This window comes from Ovis aries, chromosome 14 (genome assembly GCF_016772045.2).
Source record: "Ovis aries strain OAR_USU_Benz2616 breed Rambouillet chromosome 14, ARS-UI_Ramb_v3.0, whole genome shotgun sequence".
NCBI lineage: Eukaryota > Metazoa > Chordata > Mammalia > Artiodactyla > Bovidae > Ovis > Ovis aries.
The window spans coordinates 65,348,457-65,361,649 of NC_056067.1; the positions used below are offsets into that span (position 1 = coordinate 65,348,457).

The following is a 13,193-nucleotide window of genomic DNA, read 5'->3' on the forward strand; positions in this document are numbered from 1 at the left end:
ATCTTATCATTAAGTCTGTACTGTCCATCGCTTTGACCAAAAGGTCAGACTCAAGAGGAAAGGGGTTCTTGGTCTCTTTGGATCTTGATGAGCTTATACAGCCAAAGTAGTGCTTGGAATGGAATATGCAGTTTAATGAGTGTTTGTCAACAAGGGTACAAATATGATGCTGTGGATGCCCTGTTTGCTTTCAGCATTCTGGCAAACCAATCTGCTCTCTCCACATCTCCCTTCAAGCTGGTATTGTTTTGTATACAAAAAAAAGATTATTATTAATTGTTTATTAAATAAATAAACAATAAATCACAATTCAGAGAGCCAGATTCACAGACTAGCCAAGTTCCTGTGTAACTACATGCTCAGTTTCATTTTCTCACTCTCAGTCTCCAGTGTCTCTTTAAGCTTTACTAAGATCTTAACTTTATGGACATGGCCAAGAGGTATTTTGGCCAGCACTTTGAATAGCTGATGATTGGTTTCAACAACTTCAACATTTCACAGATATTTTCCTGAGGTAATCTCAACTGTATACATTGTCTCTACGCTTGCAGGTGAAATTATATTGACTCCCCAGAAAGGAAAGAGGATCCTGAAATTGCAAGGCTTTATCTCAGGGTTCAATTGCCCCTGTCCCAAATAAGCTATGGCCATAACCGTGGAGTCACTCTCCAGGCAGGAAGTGACAATAGTTGTAAGTCACTCTTCTTTTCAGATAGGTAGATTTTAGCTTCTAGACAAGAACTGCTGCTGCCGCTGTCATTTCAGTCGTGTCCGACTCTGTGTGACCCCATAGACGGCAGCCTACCAGGCTCCTCTTTCCCTGGGATTCTCCAGGCAAGAACACTGGAGTGGGTTGTCATTTCCTTCTCCAACACATGAAAGTGAAAAGTGAAAGGGAAGTCGCTCAGTCGTGTCTGACTCTTCACGACCCCATAGACTGCAGCCTACCAGGCTCCTCCATCCATGGGAGTTTCCAGGCAAGAGTACTGGAGTGGGTGGCCATTGCCTTCTCCGAGACAAGAACTGGATATATATTAAAATGTGGAGTCTGAAATACGTATCAGTTCTTGAATAGGACATACCATCACTAAGTGTACTTTTTTTCTGAGGGAACCAAAGACACGGTACATGGTCCATCTGCTTCTAGTTGCCCCACATCCCTCCTCTGTCTTATTCGCCATGGCTCTGTCTGGAGTCTTAGGTTTTTCGACTATGACCTAACACAGAGACACTCATAAACTGTAGCCAACAAGTTAGGCTACATTTATATGAAAAGCAATAAGACAATGTTTATTGGACTCCAGCTATGGATGGAGTCACTCTGTCTGAATGACAACCTGTGACCACTTAGTTGGGCCAATTTTATTGTTGTAGTTTAGTCGCTAAGATACCTCCGACTTTGCAACCCCATGGCCTGTAGCCCGGCAGGCTCCTCTGTCCATGGGGTTTTTCCAGGCAAGAATACTGGAGTGGGTTGCCATTTCCCTCCTGGATGGGATCAGGGATAGAACCCTGGGTTGCCATATTGGCAGGTGGATTTTTTTTTTTTTTACCACTAGCACCACCTGGTAAGCTTTGGGGACCATCTCAAAGTTTCTTTCTTTTTTTCTTTTCTTTTTTTTTTTTAAGTGAAAGAAGGCTAATTCAGAGAGACACACACTCCATAGACAGAGTGGGCCATCTCAGAAGGCAAGAGAGGCCAAACATTTGAAATATTACTGTCACTATACTTCTATGTGATCAGCACAGACTATGTTTCATGGAAATCTGGGTGCAACCCCTTTAAAAAGCGTGTAACTGGCCCAGTCTTCGCAGCCTGGGGACTTCACAGCAACCCTACTGGTGAGGCGGGACCATTCTCCCGAATTGGGGAGCATTACCTCTTGGAGCGCTATGAACTACATTACCCTAAAGGCACCGCGCGAGGCGCCAGGGACAATGGACCAATGAAGTCTCAGGACAGAGACACTTCCGTTCTAGAGAGCGGTCTCTGAGTGGACCTTCCTGTGTGGGTCCCCGGCGACATATTGTAAACTGGGGTCCGTTCGCGGTTGAGGTACGGCCTGACGCTGAGCAGACCTGAGACCTGGGAGCTGGAAGGCCGCTGTGCCTGGTGTTCCGAGGCGAGTCTCAGGCTCGGCGTGGGCGCCATCCGACCTGACTCTGTCTCGGGTGGGGACGGGGTCTGCACAGCCCGACCCCGCCTTCGCCAACGGACGTCTTTGGCTGCGGCCACGTTGATGGTTCCGATTCAGGTGAATCCTGCGTCCTCCGGGTCCTCGCCCGGTTCTTTTTATCCTGAGTTATCTTTGTTCTTATTAGTATATTCTTACTAACGTCTTATATGTATATTAAGCAGATCTAAAATTAGTATCCGTTAACCGCCTGAGATAAAAAATATGCGTTATCAACAGGACCCCAGGAAGCCGCCTATGTGCTTAGTCGCTTCAGTCGTGCCCTTGCGACCCCACGGACTGTAGGCCGCCAGGCTCCTTTGTCCATGGGATTCTCCAGGCAAGAATACTGGAGTGGGTTGCTCCGCCCTCCCGCAGGGGATCTTCTCAACCCAGGGATCAAACCCCGGTCTCCCACATTGCAGGCGGATTCTTTACCATTTGCTGCTGCTAAGTCGCTTCAGTCGTGTCCGACTCTGTGCGACCCCATAGACGGCAGCCCACTAGGCTCCCCCGTCCCTGGGATTCTCCAGGTAAGAACACTGGAGTGGGTTGCCATTTCCTTCTCCAAGGCATGAAAGTGAAAAGTGAAAGGGAAGTCATTCAGTCCTGTCGACTTTTAGTGACCTCATGGACTGCAGCCCACCAGGCTCCACCGTCCATGGGATTTTCCAGGCAAGAGTACTGGAGTGGGGTGCCATTGGCCACCAGGAAGCCCAAAACGTACCCATCCCCCCAAAGTTAAGGTATTGTCTGTTATTTAAAGTAAGGGTTTCCTTGCTTTTCTCGATAGTTTGCCAAGTATGTGGGAACTATGCGACGGCTGTAGTTTAGTTTCGCTTCTTCCTTTTAAAACTTAGTGAATGGAATCACATAAGGCTTCCCTCGTAAAGCGTCTGCCTATAATGAGGCAGACCCAGGTTCGATCCCCTGGATCGGGAAGATCCTCTGGAGAAGGAAATGGCAACCCACTCTAGTGCCCTTGCGTGGAAAATCCCATGGACGGAGGAATGTGGTAGGCTACAGTCCATGGGGTCGCAAAGAGACGGACACGACTGATAGTTTCTCGACAGTTTTGCCAAGTACGTGGGAAATATGCGACGGCTGTAGTTTAGTTTCGCTCCTTCGTTTTAAAACTTAGTGAATGGAATAATGTAAGTACTGCGATGTCTTTTTCTTCATTTGCACAATATGATGTGACTACCCATGTTCGCTCCTTCGTTTTAAAACTTAGTGAATGGAATAATGTAAGTACTGCGATGTCTTTTTCTTCATTTGCACAATATGATGTGGCTTTACCCATGTTTCTCATGCTATGTTGTTGTTCAGTTGCTAAGTCGGTTCTGACTCTTTGTGACCCTGTGGACTGCAGCATGCCAGGCTTCCCTGTCCTTCATTGTCTCCTGGAGTTTGCCCAAATTCATGTCCATTGAGTTGGATACCCTCCCTCACGCAGAGTAGCCAGTCATTTTCCTTTTTGTGTAGTTTTCTATAGATATGAGTATATGAGTAAATGTCTTTATAAATTCTTCTGTTGAAGGCTTTTCTCTGTTTTTGTTGTTGATGGTGGTGGTGTTTTAGTCCGATATGTCTATAAACAGTGGTATTGTAGCCACACTTGACATGTGTTCTGGAAAGATACATTAAGCACACGTCTGTTTAGTTTCTATGTTAACATTTTTATTGTATTTAAATTAACATTTCCACTTACTGAATTTGTTTTCCTCCATACTACTAATTTTAACTTAGTTCTTTGAATGAAATTATTAATCTGTTTCACAGTTATATTTTGATATACACTTATGCCTTATATAAACTTTTGTTTTACAGTCTACACACACGCATAGACTGTTTTAATATTTTAAAAGATTGTGCTTTTCCAGTAATATTTATTTCACTGTTAAATAATTTTCTTCTGGTGATCTTGTAAGGGAAAATTATTGAGATATTTTATTAAATACCTGTCTTAAGTGGGCTTTGGCCTTATCATTATAAGGATATATCATTATGTATATAATATATATAATATCATTATATTATCATTATCCTTATCATTATAAGGATAAAACGTTATAATGCTTCAAAACCATAACAAGATGTTAAGAACTCAAGAAGATATTTCCATGTTTCTATAATGAGGATGACAAGAGGTCAGGTCCTATCAGTTATATCCTTTCTCTTAAGTTTAAAAGAGTCCAAAATGAGGTCCAGTTATCCCCAGATGCTGGAGGCAAAGCACTTTTACTCTGATTCAAGGAACATCCCCTTTATCAGAGATTCATTCTGCATGCAGTCAGTACATGGTGGTTCCGTTCTCTACTACACGAGAGAAGAGCGTATAAGAATGTCGGCGACGGAATGACACACCAACACTGCAGAATGGTTTAAATCTTTATATTTTAACACTTGCTACTTCCAGCTGCTTAATTTTTATATCTTTTGTACAACCCCCTACAGGGCAAGCTGCCAAGCACTATGATTCAGAGACTATACAGTGCGCAGGCGCAGGGCGAGATAACCTTTACCTTGGCTTATTTACTGCAGCTAAGACTTTGTTTTGGGGAACTTCCTTATCAACTTAGAATCCGTTTTGTCCCAAGGTCTGTTCCTATTGAGGAATCAGAGAAACATCCTTGTGTGCAATGCAATGTTCTTTTCCCACGGGAACAAACAGGATTTTTAGCTGAGCATCTCGTTAGCAAGCACTTCTCAATCTTCCTTAAACCTAGTTCCCTACACTGGGCAGAACATCTCGTTTGCAAGAATGTCCAGCCCTGGTTGAGAGTCTCGTTTGCAAGCACTTCTCAACCTTCCTTAAATCTAGTTCCCTACACTGGGCAGAACATCTCGTTTGCAAGAATGTCCAGCCCTGGTTGAGAGTCTCGTTTGCAAGCACTTCTCAACCTTCCTTAAATCTAGTTCCCTACACTGGGCAGAACATCTCGTTTGCAAGAATGTCCAGCCCTGGTTGAGAGTCTCGTTTGCAAGCACTTCTCAACCTTCTTTAAACCTAGTTCCCTACATAAGAAATTACAGATACTCTGTCTGAATATTTATGGAAAAGTTTTAACATCAAAGAATATGGATAAATAGGAAAAGTACATGTTCTTGAATTATACTATATAATGTTATAGTAATTTCAAACCAGAATTTAATCTGGATTATATAAACTGGAATTTTATATACAACAATAACTTTTAATATAACCAGAGAAAAATTTGAAAAGGACATGTAAGAACTCCTGGTCACCTGTTAGAGCCAAACGTAAGCGATAGGAAGAGAAAAATGTATTATTGGCAGGGGACTCAAATGGGAGTGTCAGAAACAGATCTAACATAAAATGGAGTAAATTTTGATATTTGTAGCTCAGTGTTATAATAGTGCTATGTGACCTGCCACAAGCGTTTCCTCACCAATACAATCCCATATTCTTCTGGCTCATTGGGTTGCAATCACACTAGCCTCGAGGGTGCTATTCAGACACACCAGACATGACTCTGACAGGGAGGCTTTGCACTTGTTTATACCACTGTTGAAAAACCTTTTCTCAAGTTATCCTCGTGACTTTATGGCACAACTGCATAACATTTTCTGTCCTCTTTTACATGGCTTTAGTTTACCCTTATGTGTCTGCCTGAAATATTAAATGATTCACTCATTAATCTTTTGTCTGCTGCTGATGGGAATTAAAGTTACATGGCCCTTCTCTTCCCACAGGTTCCACATTCAGAAGAACCATGTATGGACTCTTCACTGGTGAGTGTCTGGTGTCCTGGACGTCTTTTGCTGCTACTCTTCCTGGACTTGATGTCTGGAGACCCTAGAGCAACCCTCAACCCAGGTTTCCAAGTCCAAGCCAGAGGTTCCATGAGGAGATTCACATTTTTGGCAGCCAGTGGCCTAAACGTACAAGCTTGTCTTAGGTACTGGGGGAAATCCACACAAATGCTTGAGGATGCAACTGAGATGGGTGTGTTTTAGGACTTGTAAGTCTCTGTTAATGTCTGGTGAGGACAGAGAGCAAGAGGGCCAGAGTCAGGCCTAGTATAATACTCTGCTGAGAAGCTGTGCTCTCAGAAGTCTGTTAAGAGTGACGGCAGCCATGGAGTATTTGAAATAGAGGAGAAGAGTGATCTGACTTAGGCTTTAAGAGGCTCCCTCTTAAGTGGAGATTGCAGAACAGACTGGGGGAAGGAAAGATGAGATAATCAAGGAGGCTATTGCAGTCATCCAGATGAGCACTGGTTGTGACTAGACAGAGGGGTGGATATGGAGGTAGGAGAAATACCAGGCTTCAGGATTTTTACAAGAAGGGCTGACCAGATTTTCTAAAATGGAGGGGTCATACATAACACCAGAGTTTATTCCCTTTGCATCTGGAAGGCTGGAAGTTGCATTAATTGATACAGGGAAGTCAGTGATAGCAGTCGTTTTCACTGAGAATATTAGGAATTGGGTTTTAATGATTCAAGTATAGGAGACAAATGAGTGGCTGAACATGCAGCTCTAGAGGGCCAGGGAGGCTTCAGGGTGCAATTATGGGACAAGGGAACAGGGGAGCTGTTACAAAGGTCATCAGCGGGAAGGTGTGTATGTGGGGGCTCAGCAGGTGGCCCAGGTTTTCATGGAAGAGTGGCCATGAAATTGATGCAGAGGGAAAGCAGAAATGGAGATGAAGTGATAGCAAAGTCAGGCTGGTGTTTGCTTCTCTTTCTGTGCAGTTACCAGGCTTTTGTGGTGGAACTTGGGGAGTTTGTGACAGAATGTCATGTGAATTTTTGTAGGTGTGTCAAATAGGTGTGGATTTTGAATGGCTGTTACACGGACAAAGATTGGAATTGGTAAGGAGACATAATGTGCAGTCTAGAAGTGGACCCTGACCAGGGGTTTTTAGGTCTGCATGTTTTGACTGAGGTTTGAACTAGGACCAAGGCCTGGTGGGGAAGCCTTCAGAACAGGGCTGGTGAGCTGCCAGTGGAGAGTTGGGGTTTGGTGGGATTCTGTTGGCGTTGAACAGATTTTCAGGTGTCATGTGCAGAAAGATATATGAGGAGATAGGAGACATGACAGTTTTGTGGTCCAGGTGCTAGTGTTGGGGGTCAGATGTATGAGGTGGTCCAGTGGGTGACACAGATGTGGGGAAGGTGTGCGAAGAGATAGTCCCAGTGCCCTCATTCCAGAAGGCTGAGAGAGGAGTATGAGCCCAAGTTGCTGGCATCTGGGGTGCATCACCCTGGGAACTGTCAGGCTGTTGTCTTGCATGAGAGGGAGTAGGCCCTACATCCCAGGCCCACAGCGTAGAAGGCATCTGTCTGCAGATGTGCTTGTTGTTACCGGGGTTGGAGCTAGTGCTCAAGAAAACATGAAGAGTTTTGGGTACCACTGCCCTCTTGAGTTGGGTTGCTGGGGAGGATGATAACCCCAGAGTGAGTTTGGACTAGGTTGGGGGTACTTATGGGGTCCTGGGGAGATGGGCTGCTTACGCACACTCTGTTCCCATCATCACAGGGGCCTGTGACCTTTGAGGATGTGGCTGTGTACTTTTCCCAGGAGGAATGGAGGATCCTTGATGAGACCCAGAGACACCTATACTGCTATGTCATGCTGGAGACCTTTGCACTGGTTGCGTCCTTGGGTAAGGCCCTCACCCCTGTCCCAGCATCCTGGGCAGGTCTCTGACTTTCCACTTTTCTCCAAGGCAAGTTGATTGTTCTCACAGCTGGACAGTAGGCACCTCTCTATTACTGCTTCCCTGTCCTCTGTGCTGTGGGTGCCAAGGCTGAGTGAGTGTGTGGACCAACTCCTTTCACAGGTAGCCCCAGTGCCAGCGGCTCTGAAGTTTTCTTAGTGAAAGTTTTCTGAGCCAAAAGACTTGGAATGAGTTCTGTCATCTCCCTGCTGAGATGACTCTGTAGACCCCTGCACATTTGTGCTCCAGGCTCTTCCCCCCTTCCAGCTGACATTTCCTTGGCCCTCACTGTACCAGCAATTGTTGGGACCCAACATAGTCACTATTTCTGGGGTTCACCTGGCTATTTCTATGATTCCCCCCACAAAGATTTTTTTATGTGATAGTGTCTGTTTCCTGAGATTATTTTGGAATTGATTGCCCCCATGGGCCAGTACTGACCACTCACCTGTCCTATCTTTCCCTTAGGACTTGCATCTTCTAGGTCCCATGTTGTTGTCCCGCTGGAGCTGGGAGGAGAACCCTGGGTACAGGACAGAGTGGACATGACTCCAGGCACAGCAAGAGGGGCTCAGAGTGGGCCTGGCCTTGGTGATTGGCATCAGGGGGAGGAAGTGATGTCATGGCTGGATTCAGACCGTATCAGGAACGTGTCCTGTGCCCAACACTATTTTGGTGCCAAGGCCAGTGACTGTGAACCTCATTACTCTCTCTCCTCCCCATTGCTGACACTTTGCTCTTTCTGTCATACCTGCTCTGACTTTGCGCCCAGGATTGTCCCTCACCTCTCTGCCTTCCACTCCTCGGTGGTCCTCTCCATCCTCACTTCTCTGCTTTTCAGTATTGGCCTACACCTAACATGTCATGAGGCCTGCACTTATCCTCTAAACGGTCCTTGAACACTAGCTATTCGGTGACAGTTGGATTTTCCTGGGTCTGAATACAGCTTTGCACACAGCACACACGTGTCCCCAGCAGCCAAGGCCCTGGTGAAAACTGTTCCTGGAGGAGTGAGTTGTGGACCCCTGGTTCCCCGTGTTCTGCACCCCATCCTTGTGTCTTTTGCCTGGTGAGTCGTCCATGTTTTGTGATGTGTAAAGGCCCTGTCCACACAGCAGCCCTTTCCTAACCTGCTCCCACCTCCCTTGTCCTGAAAATAGTCCCATGGATTTATTCTATGTCAGACATGTATTGTGATGGGGCTCCCTACTTCTACCAAGATCTACATGAAATTCACCCCCGTTTCTTTGCTTTCAGGTTGTTGGCAGAGAGCAGAGGTGAAGGAGAAAAGTTCTGAGCAGAATGCTTCCGTAGAAGTGCCACAGATAATTACTTCAAAGACAGACCCGTCCATCCAGAAGGCCTATCCCTGGGAGATGGGTAACCTGGATGTAGAAGGTGGTCTGCGTCTCGCTGAGGACCTGGGAGTAAACCCTGTCCAGACACTGTGTAGGGCAGGTATGAAATTTCAGCAGCACAGTGGAGAGAAACTGTTTAGAAGAGACATGGGTAAGGCCTTTATGAAGACTCGTACTGTTCATACAACCAAGAAGTTTTTCCCATGCCAGGAACCTGGGAAGGATTTCCCTGTTAGCTTTGATCTTCTCCAGTACCAGGTCACTCCACAAGAGGACACCAAGTGTGTGGAGGCCTCTCACAATGGACTGAGGCACTATAAGTGCAGTGAATGTGGGAAAACCTTCTGCCGCAAGTACAGGCTTGCTCAGCACCAGAGAGTCCACACTGGAGAGAGGCCGTATGAATGTAGTGAATGTGGAAAAACCTTCAGCTATAAACACATACTTGTTCAGCACCGGAGAGTCCACACTGGAGAAAGGCCTTATGAGTGCAGGGAATGTGGGAAGGCTTTTAGCAACAAACCCACACTTGTTAGGCACCTGCGAATTCACACTGGAGAAAAGCCTTATGAGTGTAGTGAATGTGGGAAATTCTTTAGCCAAAGCTCCAGCCTTAGTGAACATCAGAGAATTCACACTGGAGCACGGCCTTATGAATGCAATGAATGTGGAAAATTCTTTACATCCAACTCCAATCTAATTAAACACAGGCGGGTTCATACAGGCACAAGGCCTTATGAGTGCAGTGAATGTGGGAAATTTTTAACCAAAGTCCCAGCCTCATTAAACATCAGAGGATCCACACTGGGAAAGGCCATATGAATGTAGTGAGTGTGGAAAAGTTTTTAGCCAAAGCTCTACTCTCATCAAGCACCAGAGAGTTCACACTGGAGCAAGGCCTTATAAATGCACTGAATGTGGAAAACTTTTTAGCCAAAGCTTTGGCCTCACTCAACACCAGAGAATTCATACTGGAGAAAGACCATACAAGTGCACTGAATGTGGAGAATTCTTTAGCCAAAGCACCCAGCTTACTCAACACCGAAAAACTCACACCAGAGCAGGGCCTCTCGAGTGCAGCAGATATGGAAAAGTCTTTAGTCAAAGGTCTACTCTGATTGAGCACCAGGAACATCACAGCCCAGATAGACCCTATGAGTGCAGTGAGTGTAAGAAAGCTTTCAGCCGAAGATCTAACCTTCTTCGTCACCAGAAAGTTCATACGGGACAAAGACCTTCAAATGAGATGAGCAGAGAAGCAAATAATGAACTGTCTCCTTAGCTAATATATCTTACTGAACAGGCTCTGTGAGGGACTCATCAACTGGAAGTTGAATGCCACCCATCTGCACAGTCCTAGTGTGGAGATTACCTGTGGGTACCCGATTCGTTGGAAGCTTTTAAGGAGCTATGCTGTACTTTCTGATCTGCCCATGGCCCTTCCCAGACTTCATGTCACTGTGAGTTTCTGTGGTAAAAATCATCTTATTTCTACCAACTGGTGGTCATCTCAGTGTGAACAAAGTTTGGTAGACTTTTGTGCTCATGCATTCTGTGGAGGAAAGCTTGAGTAACCTGAGCACTTGGATGTTATTCTGTTACGTCTAACTGACTAGAACATTGGCTTAACTAGCTTTGACCAAGGTGACCCAGTCTGTGTTATGCTGGTGGCTTGTTTACTCTCTTCAGTGGCATCATTTCATGTCATGCTCAGAATGGGTTTTTCCAGCTGTATGTCACCTGTTTGGGAACACTGTATTCCTCAGTGAGGATAGTATCATGGCAGAGAGTAGTTTTCATTGCAGTTTTGGTCTAATTTGTTTTTTCAAGGCCTCCTGGGGTAGACTACAGGGCTTTGTTGTGACCTGAATGTCATAATTTTTGGTTTCAGAGGTCACCCTGAGATGAGGGCAGCCATGAGAACCACCAGTGATTTTTGGAACAGCATGAATGTTCTGTTTTCACAGGGGATGTCACATCATCCCCCCCAGTGCTGTTCAAGGGAAGAAATGCTCTAGGTCCAGCTGGGACAGAGCCACGTACCATAATGTCCACAACATGGCAGGCTGATGTTGCCGAATGTTAGATTACAGACATCGAGCAGGAACCATACTTGGTACAGAAGACACTCAGGGAATTAATAGGTCCTGAGAGACTAGCAAAGAAGAAGGAATGGGCCTTCTCTAAAGTTTCATCCACAAATGTGACTGGTGGTTTAGGAGGTTTTTTAAAGAAATTCTCCAGATCTACAGAGCTACTTCCTCCTGAGCCTCCAGTCAGAGTCAGACTGAATAATGTAAAGGTTTTAGGATCCTCATAGTATCTGCAGGTTGTTTCTCTCAAGGCCATTGCTACACAGTTGTGGAGGAAAAAAAGAGGGAGAGTGGAAATCCTGTAGTCCAGGCATGTGATTTTTTTAGGACCCAGGCAGAGTTCCTGGAGAACTCAAGTGGAAACACCTTCCATTGCTCCTCTGTCTTCATTGCTACTGGGACCCAAGCCCTTGCATGAGACATGGAGAGGTGATGTAATTATTGTGTTGGTTTCCAGAGTTCTACTTTTCTAAAAAGGAGATTCAGATTTTTATGTAAAGCCAATTTTTATTTAAACTTAATTGAGCTGTATAGTTGGTATGCAGTAGACTGAATATACTTAAAATGTATAGCTTGGTAACTTTTACTATGTGTAAAATCACAGAACCACCGTAATAACAAACATCCATCATTCCCACATCTCCCTTCCGAAATCTCCCTGGGCTCCCAGGCAACTGGAATTCAATTTACTTTATTTCACATTCTATTAGTTTTCTAGAATTTTAATGTCATTGGAATGTTAATGTGTTTACTTTTGTATTTGCCTTTTTCATTCATGGTACATAATTACCTTGAGAATTATCCATATTGCAGATATGAATGGTTGTGTTTTTGTTTGTTTTTGCCATGCCACAAGGTTTTGGGATCTTAGTTCCCCAAGCAGGGATTGAACCCAGGCCCTCAGTGATGAAAGCACAGAAACCACTGGGGAATTCCCTGATAGTTAATTTTTTTAATTCCTGAAAAATACACTGTTTGGATATATTAACCCGTTGACTGTTTATCCATTTATCTGTTAATGGATGAATGGGATTTTGCGTTTTGTTTCCAGCTTGGCTATCACAGAAAGTTTACTGTGAACATGTACATAAATTTTCTTAAATGAATATACGGTTTCATATTCTAAAGTGAATGACTACCCTTTTGGATTCCCATCAACAGTACTGGGAGCATTCCAACTCCCCTATATTCCTCACCTGTACTTGTTTGGTATGGTCAGCATATTAAATATTAACCTGTTTTCAAAGTGTGTAGTTACCTCACTATTGCCTGATGGTCTATCTGGTTGAACATTTTTAATGTGTTCACTTGCCAAGTGCATGTCTTTGATAAAATATTTATAATAGTTATTTACCATCTGGTAGTGAATTTTGGAGGTGGTGATGGCACCCCACTCCAGTACTCTTGCCTGGAAAAATCCCATGGATGGAGGAACCTTATAGGCTGCAGTCCATGGGGTCACAAAGAGCCGGACATGACTGAGCAACTTCACTTTCACTTTCCACTTTCATGCATTGGAGAAGGAAATGGCAACCCCACTCCAGTGTTCTTGCCTGGAGAATTCCAGGGACAGAGAAGCCTGGTGGGCTGCCGTCTATGGGGTCGCACAGAGTTGGACACGACTGAAGCAACTTAGCAGCAGTGAATTTTGGCTATTTCCTTTTTTATGAATAACTAAGAAGACAATAAAAGAAATGTGTTAGAACTTGACTTTTCTTCAGTTCAACTTGGCTGGGTGGAATGAATGTTTGTGGTATTCCCCATGTATAGTCCTCATTATTAACTCACTCTGCACCACTTTCTAAAGTCTCAAAAATTTATAGAACAGCGAATCGACCCCTGATTGTAGTGTTTGCCAATTTCCCTGGTACAAATACTC

General features: G+C 44.7%; 1 protein-coding gene across 1 annotated transcript; it reads left to right on the forward strand.

Annotated features, from left to right (window-relative positions):
• Positions 1-1,993: 1,993 nt before the first annotated feature.
• On the forward strand, positions 1,994-13,024 carry LOC101113786 (zinc finger protein OZF-like). The gene is given in 6 exon segments (XM_012094862.5): positions 1,994-2,255; positions 5,892-5,930; positions 7,683-7,809; positions 9,121-9,993; positions 9,996-10,028; positions 10,031-13,024. Coding segments are annotated over 6 exon segments (1,560 nt in total). The 5' UTR covers positions 1,994-2,240; the 3' UTR covers positions 10,504-13,024.
• The last annotated feature ends 169 nt before the right edge of the window (positions 13,025-13,193 follow it).